The following is an 18,728-nucleotide window of genomic DNA, read 5'->3' as shown; positions in this document are numbered from 1 at the left end:
ATGAAGCAAGAGCAGGAATACATAAAAAAAAAAAAAAAAATTGGGTAAAAAGTGTCTTTTAATGAGCTCAACTACCACTGACCATAGAGCGAAAACTCAGCCTCCTGTCCCGTGTCGCTCTCGCTGGACGTGGACGTGAGGCTGGCGGTCAAGGTGTTGCTTAGCATCTGTCCCACTGACAGACCGGTGGTTGCCGTGGCGACGTTGTTGCTGCTGGTGACAATGGAGGTGGACATGGTGACGGTGGAGGTGGTGCCGGTGGTGGTGAGGTTGGGGAAGCTCTGGGCGCCCATGAGGGGAGACGCTGGAAATAAACATGACACGCATTAGTATCCACATTTCTTAACGGATTCAAACTATGCAACTTAAAAAATTTTCAAAATTCAACATCTCTAGAACCATTTTTTCCGCAATCGCCAAATTCCTACTTTTCCCATAACCGCACATTTGAAATGAAAATAAATCCCCCTGAAGTGACAGGCATTTCACAAATTGAACTCGATTTTCCACATTTCTAAATGGATTCAAACCATTCATTCTTCTTAACATTTTTTACACTCACATTTTTCCAGTATTTTCACACATTTTCCAATTTTTATTATTTGCTTTTACATATAAAAAAGAGGCTTTACACGATCAGGATTTTTGGGGCCGATCTGTGAGTTTAAAAAAACCATCACAAGATGGATTGAATGTGTCTATTTAAATGACCTGTTCATTTACTGTAAATACTTGTGTACTTAATTGCTCCAAAAAATATATTTACAATCAATAATGTATCTTTGTTCATCTATTTATGCCAGTGAGGCATAGTGACAGACAGAACAAATGAATGGTCTTCAACTAGATAGTAGGAAGTACATACAGTTAATTCATGGATCCACTTTTTGTGACATTTTTGTTTGTTGGTGTGCCGTGAGATTTTTCAATTGTAAAATATGTTCCTTGGCTCCATAAAGTTTGGAAATCACTGCTCGAGTCAGATCGTGTATTCTAATCAGTCAGGTCAAACCAACATTACAACATGACAGAAATAATGGGTGCTAACTTACTTGAATTAAATAACTTTATTTTTAATGAAATGACTTCACCCACAACGTAACTTTAGATTCATGTTTACGTCCAACCGTTCTTGGTACCGGTAGCTTGCTAGGCTACATAACGTTTTGTTGCCTGCTTGCGAGCCGTATCGTATTCAAAGTACGTGAACATACCTCAAGCGAGCCTTAAACAAACGTCCTCTCCTCTCCCGTGCACCGGTGACAACAAACACACATTCCCCCCCCCCGTTTTGTTCTTACAAACACACGCCGTGCTCGACTCGTGTTGTCATCGCCACGGTAGCGAGTGTCTCCGGTCGCATTTGAGTTGCTAAGATAAAGCCCAATGATCGTAAAAAACGGGATGCGGTGGTATCGGAATATAAGATTTTATTGTTGTAGTCTGACATAGTCCAAGCGTGAAAGAGCTAATTTGTCATGTACTCTGATCCGGGCATTACGTGTTGTCTGTCTCAGACGTGTTGTCTGTTCCACACCGCCGACATGTTTTTTTGTTGGCCGTCAGATATTTACAGTACTACGTCAAAAGACAGGCGACAATGCTAAAAAATAAACTCGCCTTTGGATTCAAATATACTGTGCACGCGGCGATGCAGAGTTAATGTCTTTTGCGGAGCCGATCAATGACGTCATTGACCGAGATCCCTGCATTTCAACTATAAACTGTTGAGATCATTGCAAAAAAAAATACAAATAAAAATAAAATCACGTGAATGCTGAAGAGTTGACGCTGAACTGAAATGCTGTGGAATTCATTGAATTGTAGAGTGGGAGACTACGTTGAATTGGTTAAGAAAAGTGGAAAATATGTAAAATGTCTCTTAATTTGGGAATTTTGTCAGCAAAAATGAAGGAACTTTAGTAACATTAAAAATTGTTCCATTCATGTCTTGAATAAGCGTAATTGGTTTCAAGTTGGAATGCTTTGAATCAGTAATGTGGAAGGTCAACATGTAAAAAGTTTTCTCTTCATTTTTGAGGTGGCAATGTGGATGTTCAGTAGATAACCTTTCATAAATTGGGAGTTATTTTGATGACTGTAACTTACTGGCCGTGCTCATGACGTTGCGGCCCAGCGTGTTGGTGTTATTGTCGCTGCTGCTGCGGCTCAGGTTCATGTTGTTGGTGGCGTTGGTGCGCGACATGTTGGGCGCGCGGCGCACGAACGACTCCATGAGGCTGGCCTCGCGCGACGACAGGTTGGGCACGCTGGCGCTGGAGCTCATGGGGGCGCCGGCCGCCAGCAGCGAGCTGACGGAGAGGCGGGCGTTGGCGGCCGAGCACAAAGGCCTCTGGGAGGGCGCGTCCTTACTCGGGGACTCAGAGACGGAGCTGACGTCGGGCGAGCTCACGCTGACCAGGCCCATGGAGATGGCCGCCGCCGGGTCGGAGGAGTCATTGGGGGCCTCGGCGCCCGACGTGGAAGGAGCGCCGGCCTCTGTGGCGGAGGAGAGCACCACGACGGGTTCCTGTTGTTGGATCTCGGAGCCAGCCCCACCTACTGCGACGCCGCCCGCCCCGCAGACCTGGTCCAGAAGCGGCCCCTCGGCTCGCCTGTCCGGCCGCGCCCCGGTAGGAGGGCCGAGGGACGAGCCCAGGCTGATGTCCGAGGAGGAGGCCACGCTGCACACGGAGCTGTTGCTGCCCTTGCGGCTAGACGAGCCGGCTCCGCTTAGCGACGAGGCCCCGCCCTTGTCTGGACAGTTATTTTTCACCAGACTGCTCCACGAGGACGGCGTGGACGCGGCGTTGGCGGTGCCGCTGGCCGCCGGGGTCGGGGAGGGTCCCAGCGCGGCGAAGGCGGGGCCTGAAACAGCGGATGAGACAGGTTTGGGTGACTGCGCTGAGGCAGCCGACTCAGGGTCGTACCCTGGAGCAAGCTTGAGGTCAAACTTCCCTTCGGCACCCATACGGTAAGAGTTTGAGCCGCCGGCATCCCAGGTTACATCAATCCAGCCTGGATGGACAGAGACATAGGAGGACACGCACGCATGGATGTCAGAGACCCGGCAGAGACAGCGAGAGAGAAAGAGAGAGAGAGAGAGAGAGAGAGAGAGAGAGAGAGAGAGAGAGAAAAGAGAGTAGAAAGAAAGAGGCGGACACGGCCGACATATAGCCGCGCACCGGACCACGGCGCCGGCCCTTTAAGACCGTGACCATAGATATATACGTTGACGCTTGGCCCGATCGGATTCGTAATATTAGATGAAACTAATCCAAGTAAATTCAACTTCATAAATAGACAACTGAAAAACTGCACAAAATGAATGAAGGCCTCTCAGTCATTCATGGACAATGTTACCTTGAAATACGAGTGACCCGACGTTCTGCCCATTATTTTGCTTTGACTTGAGATCGTTAGCTGTTGGCAGCAAACTTCAAAACAAGCAGCAGTTTGGCAGACAGTTAACTTCGTCCTGTTTGTTGCCACTCAGTTGAAAATCACTGTCAAACTAAAAGCAAAGCAAATAATTATACCTGGTATGTTAACTTAATACTAACAACCAAGCAAAAAAGCATTGATAGTCGCGGTGTTAAAACCCTTTATGCAACGGATATAATAATGAATGGTATTTATAAATGGTGGGCTGTTAAGGATTAATGGCAGTTTTATTCGTTTCAAAGGGGAAAGATGATTTGAGATACAAGTGTTTGCATTGTACTCAAATATTTAATCTGCGTCTCTAATGACCAGATCCTGCAGATGATGTTTTTTTTATAGAGCGCTGTTTACATTGAACTGACTTCAATATTCAGTGATTTATATGAATTTTAATAACAATTGCAATCAAGAGAGAAAGTGTTATTCATTATCTGTTCATAGTGTTAGCCACAAAGTTATTAAAATGATATTATAATGGCCAAGTCCAATAAAGTCATAGCTTCTTCTTGACTGTAAAATGGTTGCTACATGACTAAACTGCAAATGAGGCAGCTTCACCCATCACTTTGCCACATCCAATATGGCGTCGACGTACGCACGTCTGCGGCCTTAAATAAACAAGCGGCTCGAGCGCCATTTTGGTCCGGTGGCGAAGAACGTGAAAAAACACAGCAGTTCAGATCATCATTCATGACATAGCTGACCAAGAGGAGGAGCCTGCAGAACACAAGAAAAGCGGGCGCAGCTGATTGGCTCGTTACAATCGCATGACCTCAGCAGCCAATCGTCTTTTTCTTTTCTTTTTTTGCTCCGTAAACGTGACAGACCTTCATCCGAGTCTGCCTTACCGTTGTGGGCCTCTCCGGTGACGGTGCCCTCTCCTGCCGGGTTCCCGTCCTGGTCGCGCCACTTCCAGTCGATGCCGCGCACCACCCGCGCCCCCGGCACGATGTACTTCATCACCTGAGAGCGGAAAAGGCGGCGCTGGCGGCGCAGGTTGGCCTCGGCCTCCTTCACGGCTTTGCCTGCGGGATTCTCGAGTTAATTGATGGATGCCATCTGGAAGTACACGCTGTTCAGAAAGCCACGGTGCACTTTCGCTACTCACTAATAATTTGGCCTCGCTGACTTGGACATTTGGCCTCGCGAGTAAAATTGATGAAGGTTTTTGTAAAGTCTTATTTCTCTCGAGGTTTCTTCATTTTAGTTTGAACAAATTGAACACAGTGTTTGTGCACTCACCTAGTTGGTCCTCGCACACGGCGGTGACTGTGCCATAGAGCTCCAACCCCGACAAGGAGAGGTAGTGTGTCTGGGCGCTGGCGTTTTTGCCCATCTGCTTGATGCGGATGTGTCTCCAGCCCTGCTTCTCTTCTTTGGACGGTTCCAGAGGCCACGTGGCCGTTGACCTGAATGACGACAAATTTGTCACTGACACAACCTGGACGGTCATGGCCAGTGACACTGATACCGCTGGTGAAGAAAGCATACCCTGGTTCATTGAGGCTGCAGTCGTCCACATGAGTGTAGACCGTGCTCCAGTTCTGGCCGTCCTTGGACACCTGGAACACCCAGTTCCTCAACGCCGAACGCCCATAACCCCTGAACGAGGACAAAAAAACAGGTGATGATGAGGAGGAGAAGACGGCATGTGACACTAAACAACAGCGTGTCTGGAGTTTGTTTAATGACCTGGAGTGACTCAAAGGGTACGCTTGGTTATTTAAACGGTGTTATCTCTACACCTTTTGTTTTATTACATGGCGTGTCTCGGGGTATATGTTTGTTTTATCAGCTGCTGTGTTGTGATGGAAAATGTAATTACAGTAGAGCCGGCCTGGTATTGTTAAGAATAGAGGTCCAACAATTGATTAATAAACAACAAATCATTTACCAAATAAATCAACATCTATTTTGATAATCTGTTAACCGTTTAGGCGGCACGGTGGACAAACTGGTTTTCTACACCGCTTAGCCTCACGCGAGTATGCTGGAGCCTATCCCAGCTAACTGCAGGCAGGAGGCGGGGTATACCCTGAACTGGTCGCCAGCCAATCGCAGGGCACATAAACAACCATTCACACCTCGGGACAATTTAGATTCTTCAATCAACCTAGCGTGCATGTTTTGGGGATGTGGGAGGAAACCGGAGTACCCAGAGAAAACCCACGCAGGCACAGGAAGAACATGCAAACTCCACACAGGGAAGCCCGGATTTGAACCCGGGTCCTCAAAATTGTCAGGTGGATGTTCCAACCAGTGCCGCCGATTTCAATTCTTTACATCGCAATTCAATTCAATTTAAATTCTTTAAGTTGTGATTCGATTCAATATTGATTTAAATGCTTTGATATTGATTCTAGGAATGCAAATAACGATTATTTGAATACTGAAATAATCTGTCGATTATTTTTTTGATTATTCTATGACTAGAATGAAAAAAACCTTTTTGAATTTCCATCCCTTCATTCACAAACAGGACATTATTTGAAGTTGACAGTACAGAAAATGTACAAACATAAATTGATGGTGATTCGGCTACTGGTTTGGTCCGTAACAAAAAAATGTTGATCATTGTTTTCAAGTAAAAGCAGATGTTTGCAAACGTCCTCTTTTGATTAAACACAACGATAATCAGTACGCTTTCATGGAGGACTACAAAAATCGGAGAATAACTGTTGAGGCTGAAATCGGAAGATTTGGACCATTTTATGTTCATCGATTAACAAAATAGTTGATCAATTTGATAATCGATTAGTTGTCAATCAATTAATTGTTGCATCGCTAGTGTATTTAGTACTTATGCAGTATACTGCCGCCTGGTGGCCAAGGAATCAAAGCCAGAAATCAGAATCATCTTTATTTGCAGAGTATGTTAAATTTTTTTATTAAATTAAATAAAAAAATGAAACACTAATTCTCTGCATTCTTTTTAATTATGTTATTACTGTATGATTTTATAAACTACAACACCGTAGAGTGCTATTTTTCTTATTAAAAACCCCAAAACATTTACTGGTGTTTTTGGGGCGCCTGGAACAGATTAATGGCATTTCCATTCATTTCAATGGGGAAAGATGAATGGAGAGGATTTGATTTGGGTCCATTTGTTTCTTTACCTGGCGTGTCTCAAAGTGTAGGCCGAGGGGATGACCCAGAGGCCGAGGTCAACAGCGAACCAGGCATTCTTGTCGTCGTTGGTGTGACAATTGAGGGCGGAGCTGTCCCGACTGAGGATGTCCTCCAGGCGCCCGTAAGGCAGGTTTCGCCCCTCCGACGAGGTCACCACCACCAGACCGTAGGCGGCAGGGTTCACCCACTCATAGGCTGTCCTGAACGTAGAGAGTCCTCTTACACCGCTGGCGTCACGCGGCCGCTCGAGTGGAACCGGGAGCAGACTTACTTGGCGTTGGTTCCGACCCAGTAGATAATGCCGTTCTCGTCGAAGTCGTGTTGGTGTCTGAAGGTGAAGCTCTGTCCTTCCCTCAGCTTCCTGACGAAGACGAAAGAGGAGCGCTCAAAGTCGTACCACTGCTTGGCCACCTGCGGGGAAAATAAAATGAGAACCTCCCAAGGTTCCGGTTCTGATCGGCGCCAGGTGGACGACGGGCTGACCATCTTGAGCAAGTATTGCTCCAAAGACTCGACGGTGGCCAGAGGTTCCATCTTCAACATGCGGCCCGTCCGGTCGATCAGCGCCGTCTCGCCCGGCGCTCGCTCTAGGCGGAAGCGGAGTCTCCTGGTCAGGATCTGGAAAGAGGAAGGGGAGGATTACGACGGCGACGGTGATGCAAAGTCGAGCCAGCGAGCGAGCGAACGGCACCCACCTGCAGGTTGTAAGAGGAACCGGGAGTGTCGTAAAGGTGCAGAGGGAGACGCTCGATGGACTCCAGGACAGCAATCAGTTTGCGGATTAAGGCAACGGCTGGTCGGCTGCATAGGAACACGGCAAGATTGTTCACCGACATTCACACATTCAATTGTTTAAAGGGACATACAGGTACATCTCAATAAATTTTAATATTGCTCTTCTAATTTATTGAGATGATTTACCGAAATAAATTGTGAAACGGAAGAATGCAGATGACGACAGATGTGATTTATTAGCTGGAAAATGCAAACAGGACATAGCCTGAAGCCTCACACATTTCCACTCCAAATTGGAGAACAAGAAGTCATCTGCAGGCTTCTGTCACACTATTTATTTAGGTATGTCATTATATCAGCCAAAGTGCTGCTTGTTGTCAAGCGAGTGGAGCCCCCTGCTGCCATACAGCACTCCTTTCTCAAGCAAAAACTCGGCCAATCGACGGCTCGTATCTCGAAAAACTCCTAAGTCAGGTCACTCGTATCTCCAGCCACCACTGTATATTCACATTTACCTGTATATGTACCTCTATATGAAGTCAAAATGACTTCAGTTTTGTGTGATGACGTCATTACCTTTCGTCGTCTTCATTCTCGCTGAAAGCCGCCTTGAAGACATTGATCCTCTCCATTAAAGGCTTACAATCGGCTTTCAGGTCCATGTCCACACTCTGAACAATAACACAGCACAGCACAGGTCTGCGTGACTGACTGGGAGTGTCCGAAACTGACAATGTGAGCGCGAGTGAGCACAATGACTGACATTGTTGAGCACGGTGAAGAGGGCCTGAACCAGGCCGCTGCTGCACATCTCGTAGGGGGAAATGGTGTTCTCGTCTTTGAGCACCACAATCAGGTTCTCCAGGGCAGTCTTCATCAGGTCCCGCCACGTGTTCTCGCCTTCAACGCACTGACACGCACGCAAACAAGCATTTGATGACAAAGTCCATTTCTGTCACTCGGCGACATTGTCTCTGCGTGTACCTGTCTGTTGGTGTGCAGCTCCCAGGAGGACTCGAGCTGCGTGGAGATGTTCCTAAGGGTGACCACCACGCCCCTGGGCATGCTCTCCACCGCCTTGAAGTGGTCGTCGTAGAGCTCCCGGGCCATGCTCTTCACTTTTTGCTTGGTCTTCTCCAGCTTGGACTTCAGCTTGCGGCCCCGCTTGCCCGTCCAGCCCGTCACGAACTCCGAACCTGGGCAAAGAGAAGCCGGCGCACCAAGCGGGTTAGAGGAGGCGTCGAGAGACAGACGCTAAAATATTTTATGGAGAATATCTGGCTAATCTGTATGTGTTGGTGCTCCGTATGTATTAAAGTGGCAACTGTTTTCAAGTCCAGTTTTAACCTTGCAGCCACGCTAATTTCCGTTAGCCAGTCTACAGCGTTTTACATTATAGGTTAGGATTAAGCTAATGGAGCTTTCCGTGGTTTGGTTGATTTTCCTCAAATCGTTTCAACTTCAAAATATTCAGCTCACTCAAGACAACAACAGAACTATTCGTATTCTCCAAATTTTCAAACTACAAGTCCCACAATTAGGAAGTTTGACATTTATTTCCAACTTTTACATTTCTTGTCCGATTCAAGCCATTCCAAGTTGAGCTGGTTCAGACCATCTTGGGAACTATTCCCATTACCAAAATGTTCGAAATAAAGCCCCAAATCTGCTCGATGCAGAACGTCATGTGACCAATGCAGAACACCTAATAGCTGATTTCCTGCGTATGCTTTGCTAATGATCATAACCAGGATTAAATGACATGATGGCTTAAAGCCCAACTTGATAAAATGTTTGTTTTCTTTATGGCTGGTGTCTTTGGACAAAGTTAAATACATGTATATCATTTATTTATACAAATATGGTATACTGGTTCTTTGAAACGGTCCCCTTCCCCATTAAGCCGAGCGAGGAGGAAGTGCTTTTACTCGGTTTAGTTTGTGCATATACCGAATGAATTTGTACCTATTTTTCTCCAATATCCACATTTCTTGACCGATTCAAACCATTCCAACTTCAAACTGTTCATTTCTATCCTATTCCCCAAATTCAAAATAAAAGCCCCAAATTAATGTTTTTGTTTACCCATCTGCCTCAATTTCCACAATTAATTCCACACCATCTCAGTTCAGCTTCAGAATTCACCCGCAGTATCGACAGAAATTGCATCATCTAGTTTGAAATGTTTTTGTTTTTATTTGTTCCAATGGCGGCCAATCTAAATATTGCCCTACGTGAAAGCGGCCCGTGGACCACCTTTTTGAATCCCTCTTATTCTTACCCAGAGACGTCTCGGCGGTGAACGAGTGTTTGGTTCCCCGGTTGGACTCGAAAACGAAGCCCGGCAGGTCCTCCTTCAAGATGGTGGCCTGCTGGCCGTCCGAGTTGTGGATGGCAATCTCGCCGTCCTTCAGGCATGTCAGGGACCAGTTGCCCACCGTCAGCTTGGTGGGACCCAAACTGGACAGGACGGGCTGGCTGGACGTGACGGGCTTCACTTGACTCCTGGCGCGCTGAAGCTTCTCCAGGAACTCGCTGCGGGACTCTGGGAGGCCAACAAGTTGAGTGGTTAAAAGTCAAAATCACGCAATCAGCCTGTGTCTGTGTTCCGTGCGTGTTGACTGTATGCGTGTGCAATGGTAAATTGACTGCATTTACACTGGGTACGGAAAGTTTTCAGACCCCCTTAAATGTTTTACTCTTATATTGCAGCCATTTGTTAAAATCATTTAAGTTCTTTTTTTTCCTCATTAATGTTCATACAGCACCCCATATTGATAGAAAAAAAAGATTCCTGAAATTTCTGCTGATTTATTAAGAAAGAAAAACTGAAATATCACACAGCCATAAGTATTCAGACCCTTTGCTGTGACACTCCTATGTTGAACTCAGGTGCTGTCCATTTTTTCTGATCATCCTTGAGGTGGTTCTACACCTTCATTGGAGTCCAGCTGTGTTTGATCATACTGATTGGACTTGATTAGGAAAGCCACACCCCCTGTCTATAGAAGACCTTCCAGCTCACAGTGCATGTCAGAGCAAATGAGAATCATGAGGTCAAAGGAACTGCCTGAAGAGCTTAGAGACAGAATTGTGCCAAGGCACAGATCTGGCCATGGTTACAAAAAAAATTCTGCTACACTTAAGGTTCCTAAGAGCACAGTGGCCTCCATAATCCTGAAATGGAAGATGTTTGGGACGATCAGAAAGCTTCTGAGAGGTGGCCGTCCGGCCAAACGGAGCGATCGGGGGAGAAGAGCCTTGGTGAGAGAGGTCAAGAAGAACCCAAAGATCACTGTGGCTTCAGAGATGCAGTCGGGAGATGGGAGAAAGTTCTAGAAAGTCAACCATCACTGCAGCCCTCCATCAGTCAGGGCTTTATGGCAAAGTGACCCGACGGAAGGAAGCCTCTCCTCTGTGCGAGACACACGAAAACCTGCATGGAGTTTGCTATAAATACCTGAAGGACTCCAAGAAGGTGAGAAATAAGATTCTCTGGTCTGATGAGACCAAGATTGAAATTGTTGGCCTTAATTCTAAGTGGTATGTGTGGAGAAAACCAGGCACTGCTCATCACCTGTCCAATACAGTCCCAACAGTGAAGCACGGTGGTGGCAACATCATGCTGTGGGTGTGTTTTTCAGCCGCAGGGACAGGACGACCGGTTGCAATCGAAGGAGAGATGAATGCAGCTAAGTACAGGGATATCCTGGACAAAAACCTTCTCCAGAGTGCTCAGAACCTCAGACTGCGCCGAAGGTTCACCTTCCGACAAGACAATGACCCTCAGCACACAGCTAAAATAACGAAGGAGTGGCTTCAGAACAACTCCGTGACTGTTCTTGTATGGCCCACCCAGAGCCCTGACTTAAACCCAATTGAACACCTCTGGAAAGACATGAAAATGTCTGCCCACCAACGTTCACCATCCAACCTGACAGAACTGGAGAGGATCTGCAAGGAGGAATGGCAGAGGATCCCCAAATCCAGGTGTGAAAAACCTGTTGCATCATTTTCAAAAAGGCTGTATGAGCTCAAAAGCGTGGTGCTACTAAATACTCAGCAAAGGGCCTGAAGAATACTTATGGCTGTGTGATATTTCAGTTTTTCTTTTTTCATAAATCTGCAAAACTTTCAACAATTACATTTTTTTCTATCAATATGGGGTGCTGTGTGTACATTGTGGAAAAAATGAACAATGATTTTAGCAAATGGCTGCAATATAAAAAAAGAGTGAAAAATTAAAGGGGGTCTGAATACTTTCCGTAACCACTGTATATAGTGCGTTATTTACACCATCACAATGCCCAAAGCGCTTTGCAAAGCCTCACATTCACCCATACACACATTCATACACCAATGGGTAGCTGCTACCATGCGAGGGAGCAAATTAGATTCGAACCGGGGACTGGACGACCCGCTCTACCTACTGAGCCACAGCCACCCATGTGCGTTGAGCACGTGTGCGTTACCGGAGCTATCGGAGCCGCCCTCGGGGCTGCCGCTGGAGTACATGGTGGCCAGCTTCCCATCCAGGATGAACCGGAACCACCCGTTGGAGCCGTTGGACAGCTCCAGGGCGGCGGCGTCCGACCAGATGTACAGGCAGTCCCGGCCCCTGATGACTGACCAGTCCCGCCAATGGTACGGTTTCCCCTGCAGGATCTCCCGGGCGTCATCCTGGGGCTCCTCCTCCTGCGTGCACACATTTACCAGTCAAATTCATGTGCTGTACTTCTTGTGCTTCACTCATTCCTCCCACCTCACGAGTGGACCTAGATAGTGCCGTCAAAATCCCTTGTGATGATTAGGGAATGAGTAAATGATTAGGAACACAGTCAGTGGTACCATTTGCCCCCGCTCTCAACTCAAGACACTCAATCCGTTCCACCCCCCCTCCCAAAAATAAATAAATATGTTTTAATGTGGAGGAAAAAAGCACTCCATAATATTTTAGTTTCTTAAAACAGACTAACAAGTAGACTTTAGATAATTAGCATTTTATGCTGATCGGCTTTAATGTCATAATTCGCCGATCCGATCCGGAAAAGACATTTACTCCGCGGCGCCATCCTGCACAGTATATTTGAATCCAAAAGCTAGTTTATTTTTAGCCTCGTCGCGTGTCTTTTGACGTACTACTGTAAATATCTGACGGCCAATAAAGCTATCTAAAAAAAATTAAACAACATGTCGGCGGTGTGGAACAGACAACACGTCTGAGAAAGACAACACGTAATGCGTGGATCAGACTACAAGACAAATTTGCTCTTTCACGATTGCACTGTCAGACTACTGCAATAAAATCTTGTATTCCGATACCACCGCATCCCGTTTTTTACAATCATTGGGCTTTATCTTGTCAACTTAAATGCGACCGGATACACTCGTTACCATGGCGACGAAAACAATAGCGGATCACGCCGACTGTATTATGGGACAAAATGTGGAAAAACGTGTGTTGGTGGTCACCGGTGCTCAGGACAGGAGTTGAGGTTCGTTTTAGGCTTGCTTGAGGTATGTTCACGTACTTTGAATACGATACGTGCTAGCAAGCAGGCAATAAAACGTTATGTAGCAACGTTCACCATTGCTCTGGACGGTTGACCCCAATTATTTCAAGTCCTCCATCCTTGGCATCTCTTCTCCCTGTAGCCTCACTCTTCCCCCTCCACCCCTCTCATTCATGCACATACTGTACATTCTGTCTTACTTTGGCTAATCTTCATTCCTTTCCAGTGCATGCCTCTACCTTTCTAACTGTTCCTCCACCTGCAGTTCACAATGTCATCTGCGAACATCATGGTCCACGGGGATTCCAGTCTAACCTCATCTGTTAGCCTATCCATCACCACTGCAAACAGGAAGGGGCTCAGGGCTGATCCCTGATGCACTCCCACCTCCAACTCCTCTGTCATACCTACAGCACACCTCACCGCTGTTCTGCTGCCCTCATACAAGCCAGTGCAAACTGCAGGCTGGTCCCAAGCCCAGATAAAGGAAGAGAGTCGCGTCAGGCAGGGCATCCGGCTTAAAGCTTTTCCAAACAAATATGAGCGTTCATCCAACATGATACATTTGTATATGGCTATAAATCTAGTGCAGGACTGGTCCAAACCAAGTAAACAAAATCTTGTGATTTCCAACACCGCCATGGACTCCAAACTGAGACACGCTGACTACCTTACGCACCTTCTCGGGTTTGACCTCGTCCTCGTTCTCGTCATCTGACGCGGGTCCAGCCAAAGTGGACACCTTGTTGATGACGCCTAGGCGGGCCAGCTGGTCCAGGAATACATCTCCCCCTTTGTCCACCAGGTCTCGGATGATCTGCAGGGCCAGCAGGTGTCCGTCGTCGTCGTCCTAGGTGGGGAGAAAAAATGTGTTTTCATGAGGGGCCACTTGATTAGGTCCAGCTGCGAATAGACGCAAGGTCCGAGATGTACATATGTACCTCTTGGTCCAGTACGGTGGCGCTGATCTCCACCAGAACTGTGGGCAGGTTGTGGCCCACCTCACTGTCGCAGACCTCCTTCAGTAGCAACTCGCTGCTGTAGTGGACCATCTTACGGATCAGAGCAAGACTGGCTTTCCTAAAAACAAACAAACAAACACAAACAAACCTGAATGAGCGAATAGCCATGTTTACATGGAACGTTTTTTGTCATTCTGATTGAATATTTCTGGTCAACTGTTGACATGTGACAATCTATTCCGATTGGTTGTACACGTGCACTATATGTAATCGGAAGAGCTGTGTGACATGCGCACATCGACGTGAACGTCACGTCATTTAACAAGATGGAGGTCTGTCGTCAATTCAGCACTGAAATTGGGATTGTCTTTCAAAATCTATTAAAACCACTTGAGAAAAACAAGTTACGAGTAGTTACAAGGAAGATCGTCGCTAACGAGCTCTGGTCGGGAGCCGCCATATTTACGAGGTGCGTAAACGATGTCAGCGCGCATTCACGTTAAGACAGTGCACGCACTGGCAAAGCGCTTCTCAGCTCCTTTCCGATTCAGTGTTTACATGACAAAAAATTACTTCTGATCAGTTTGGCCAAAAAGTAATATTCCACCACTGTGAAACTGAATGTAATTCCACTTGCATTTATTTTGATCGAGGTATTTACTGTATATGGAGCATTTCTATTCGCTTTGGGCTTCTAGGCCAATTATAATCTGAATAGAAGGCTCCATGGTAACCTCCCGAGCGACTGAGTGAGTGAGGACAGGAGACGCGCTGTTTGTGTCGGCCGTGTCACCTTATGGAAGGCAGCATGGTTTGCTGAAATGTTTGTGCAAAAACAGGCAGAAGTCTCTTCAGGTAGATGGGCGCCATTTCGGGGTCTCCTTTGGGCTCGCCTCCTTCGTCCTCCTCCTTGTTGAGGTCCTTCTTCTTCTTGTCGTCGCTCTTGTTCACTGGACACATCCAGTCACCTGACACACACACACAACAGTGTAAATTTCGTCAAACACTCACAAACACTGTGGGTATTTCTGCTGAATGCGCTGAAACCATGCCCTGCTCAACAGTCAATCAAATACCGCGACTACGACCTAGAAAAATGGATGAAACGTGTAACATGTAGTTTCCACAAAACTACATCCTTGAGCCACGAATATATTTTCACTTAAAGCCGCCGGTGGTTGGAATATATCCCACCGGGGCATCGCGGGGCTTTTCCATGCCATGACGAAGAGGCGCTCCAAAGCAGAATCATCTGGCCAAGGCCCCAATCTCCGAATGCACCCCCCTCCCATATTTCTAGAGGCATTATTATGCTCTAATATCATATCAGTGGCATAAAAACAACTAAATTATCGTTTGTTGTGACAGTTTTTAGGAAAATATATCGTCTTAAAAAAATTTCTACCATGACAGGCCAAAACACAATATACTGAGCGAGAGCAAGATCAATGGATAACAAAAATATTATATACACAAACTAAAAATATTATTTATACAGACAGTATAAAAAAAGAGAAATAATAGTCTGCAGTATAGAGACTTGCAAACATCAAAGGCATGAAAAAACAAACCTTTGCAGGGAGACTGGGGGGATCCCCCGGGCTCCCGCAGAGCATGTCTTTGACTTTTACATAAATTAAGCAATCTGGAAGACTCTGAAGATTACAGTAAGGCAAATTGGAAAAAAAAAATCTTCACGCAGAAAAACATTTATTTACACTGCTCCACTGCATGTTGATGTAGAAATGTAGGATTCAAATGGAATTTGCCTGATTTCTTTGCTTTTTAGTTTTGGGTCAGGCCCATCTCCACCTGCACCCGATGCCAGCTTCAACCTGTGCCACATGAGTAGCATCCGCCTCTTTAAGCGCTCTCATTCTGGAAAAGAATTGACTACAATCGTTGTCTGTTTCACTTCATTTTTCACTATTACCAACTTCAAAGGCTAATCCCAAATGCATCCTCCAGCAAAATATTAAGTACAATATTTGTCTGTTTTTATTGTCCATTTCTGAATTTGAAGTTATTTCTTTCGGTGTTGTGACGTCATCCCTAACATCGCTCTGTCGCTTAATACATTTAACTTTAACATCCGTAAATTAATTCGATAAATGTAGGCGCGTTTCCTACTTAATACAAGATTTACTAGCGGATCAACTCTTGTCGGCGACGTTACGTGCGCTTCGCTGTTCCGCTGGGGCCGCGACCCGCAGCACCTCGACGCGAAAATACAAAAGAGCGGCGCGACAAATACGACACGGGCCGATCCGATGAGCAAAAATGTTGCTTAAACGTAAGAGTAGCAACATAGGATGTCTGCTCCAGAGGTGGGTGGAGTAGCCAAATCTTGGACTCGAGGAAGAGTACTGTTACTTGACAGTAAATGTGACTCAAGTCAAAGTCAAAAGTAGTCCTCCAAAAAATTACTTGAGTAAAAAGTACACAGTGGAATAATTACTCAAGTAAATAGTGAGTAACTTATGATTTTTTTATCCACAGCATGAAAATCAATAAAATAAAAAAGAATTACAAAATAAAATGCAAATTCTGATGTTGCCGTGTGTGGCGGTGTGTGTATGTAAGAGGCGTTACACGATCAGGATTTTCGGGACCGATCAGCGAGTTGAAAAAAACGATAACTGATCACCGATCCGATCACAAGCTGGAGCAATGTCTATTTAAATGACCTGTTCATTTACTGTATATACTTGTGTACTTAATTGCTCCAAAAATTATATTTACACTAAATAATGTATCTTTGTTCCTGTATTTATGCCAGTGAGACATAGTGACAGACAGAACAAATGATAAATGGTCTTCTCTTAGATGGAAGGAAGTACATCCAGTAATTAAAGGATCCACTTTTTGTGACGTAGGCGCTAAAAAGTCCTGCCAAAATCACATAGGTCGTCATGTTACAATTTAGTCAAGTTACAATTTAGTCAGTTTTTTTGTTGGTGTGCCGTGAGATTTTTCAATTGTAAAATATGTTCCTTGGCGCTATAAAGGTCGGAAATCACTGCTCTAGTCAGATCGTGTATTCTAATCAGTCAGGTCAAACCAACATTACAACATGACAGAAATAATGGGTGCAAAGTTTCTGTACGTAAATTACTTTATTTTTAATTAAATTACTTCACCCACACCGAAACTTTAGAGCATGATTTGACAGAACGACGGCATGTTTACGTCCAACCGTTAGAGGTACCACTAGCTTGCTAGGCTACATAATGTTTTATTGCTTGCTTGCGAGCCGTATCGTATTCAAAGTACGTGAACATACCTCAAGCAAGCCTAAAACGAACCTCCACTCCTGTCCTGAGCACCGGTGACCACCAACACACGTTTTTACCCATTTTGTCCTTATAATACAAAGTCGGCGCAGTCCACTTTTGTTGTCGTCGCCACCGTAACAAGTGTATCCGGTCGCATTTGAGTTGACAAGATAAAGCCCGATGATCGTAAAAAACGGGATGCGGTGGTATCGGAATACAAGATTTTATTGCAGTAGTCTGGCAGTGCAATTGTGAAAGAGCTAATTTGTCTTGTCGTCTGATCTGGGCATTACGTGTTGTCTGTCTCAGACGTGTTGTCTGTTCCACACTGGGTACATGTTTTTTATTTGTTTTGTTTTTTAATAACTTTATTGGCCGTCAGATATTTCCAATATAGGAAATGCTCGAGTTACGACGCACTCGACCTACGACATTTCGACTTTACGACTCCCGTGCCTCGTCCGCCATTTTGTCCCAGCACCATAGTGTTTCTGCTTCGCTAGTGCATAGTGCTTGTCTGTGTTTGTGCGGAAGGAGTATCTTTGCCTTTTTCGGCCCTTTTTTTCACACTCTCAGCAGTAATGGTAAGTACAGCATCTTATTTTTTTATTTTAGTTTCTTTATACGAACTGTTAACCTTTCCTACTACGGTCACGTGACCGTGGTCGGGAGACGCAGGGGTTAACTCCCTTCTCTCATTGCACAGCCGAGCTGGGTGGCGGCAACAATAAAGGCACAAAGCCCCGATGTGCTGCTCGAACGGCTTTATTAGCTCCTCTGCACATTCAACGTCAACGGGTCCTCCGCTAATCGCTACTTTTCCCCGGTCGCCGTCACTACACTCGCCACTGTACATACACTCAAGACCGGCGCGCACTCCTTCCGCCTTCGCAGTCCCGTCTCACTCACACATCGACGCACACGCCCACACACGCTGCGCTCGCTGTCACAATCACGTGGGACAATACCCGTAACAGAAGCATTTCGCCGTAAATTTCGACAGACGGTGAAATCCGACTTCCGCGGAAAATCGTGTTACGTTGCCAGCGCGGGAACGGAACACGTTTGTAAATCGAGGACTTCCTGTACTACGTCAAAAGACGCGCAACAAAGCTAAAAATAAACTAGCTTTTGGAGTCAAATATACTGTGCATGATGGCGACGCGTAGTAAATGTCTTTTGCGGAGCCGATCTCAGCGAATTATGACATCAAAACCGGTCAGCATAAAGTGCTAAATATCGGCCGATACCGATCAGCCCGATAAAATCAGTGTAAAGTCTCGTATGCACAGGCAAAACTACAACAAAACATCTGCAATTTACTGCACGGTGAGCTGAAATATCCACGTTTGGGCAGACAGTACCAGATGGATACAATACATGAAATCTGTTGTTTTAGTTTGTCTAAATGTAAACACGAGTAGCGCGCCGTTGCCTTCATGGTAATGACGACCTTCCTAACATGGCGGCCATGTAGGCACGACGATCAGCCGGGCTGGCTTATTCAGTTTTAATACCTATGCTCTGTATTTATCTTGAATTCTTAGTGTTTCTCACCTTCTGTATCGCATGCCCGGCACTCGGAACTTTCAGTCGTATTGTGTGAAATGGGTTCAACTAGCGGCAAGGTGTATACCACAAAACGAGTTTTTATTAACACCTCAAGG

At 45.8% G+C, this 18,728-nt stretch overlaps 1 protein-coding gene across 4 annotated transcripts in view; it reads right to left on the bottom strand.

Moving 5' to 3' along the window:
* Positions 1 to 18,728, bottom strand: part of hectd1 (HECT domain containing 1) — a 49,550-nt gene that overhangs the window by 16,550 nt on the left and 14,272 nt on the right. For 3 of the 4 annotated variants that reach the window (XM_061675386.1, XM_061675387.1, XM_061675385.1), the window contains exons 11-27: positions 14,580 to 14,754; positions 13,766 to 13,904; positions 13,504 to 13,674; positions 11,784 to 12,006; positions 9,593 to 9,856; positions 8,296 to 8,507; positions 8,075 to 8,221; positions 7,888 to 7,982; positions 7,272 to 7,377; positions 7,060 to 7,194; positions 6,848 to 6,987; positions 6,564 to 6,776; positions 4,936 to 5,046; positions 4,687 to 4,853; positions 4,293 to 4,469; positions 2,110 to 3,018; positions 83 to 304 (exon numbers count right to left, since the gene is read on the bottom strand). In XM_061675386.1, coding sequence (XP_061531370.1) covers positions 83 to 304; positions 2,110 to 3,018; positions 4,293 to 4,469; positions 4,687 to 4,853; positions 4,936 to 5,046; positions 6,564 to 6,776; positions 6,848 to 6,987; positions 7,060 to 7,194; positions 7,272 to 7,377; positions 7,888 to 7,982; positions 8,075 to 8,221; positions 8,296 to 8,507; positions 9,593 to 9,856; positions 11,784 to 12,006; positions 13,504 to 13,674; positions 13,766 to 13,904; positions 14,580 to 14,754 — 3,606 coding nt within the window. The remainder of the gene's footprint in view (positions 1 to 82; positions 305 to 2,109; positions 3,019 to 4,292; positions 4,470 to 4,686; positions 4,854 to 4,935; positions 5,047 to 6,563; positions 6,777 to 6,847; positions 6,988 to 7,059; positions 7,195 to 7,271; positions 7,378 to 7,887; positions 7,983 to 8,074; positions 8,222 to 8,295; positions 8,508 to 9,592; positions 9,857 to 11,783; positions 12,007 to 13,503; positions 13,675 to 13,765; positions 13,905 to 14,579; positions 14,755 to 18,728) is intronic. The other variant, XM_061675388.1, reaches the window with a different exon arrangement.

This window comes from Phycodurus eques, chromosome 4 (assembly GCF_024500275.1).
Source record: "Phycodurus eques isolate BA_2022a chromosome 4, UOR_Pequ_1.1, whole genome shotgun sequence".
NCBI classification, from domain to species: domain Eukaryota; kingdom Metazoa; phylum Chordata; class Actinopteri; order Syngnathiformes; family Syngnathidae; genus Phycodurus; species Phycodurus eques.
This window is presented reverse-complemented; position numbering and strand designations above follow the sequence as displayed.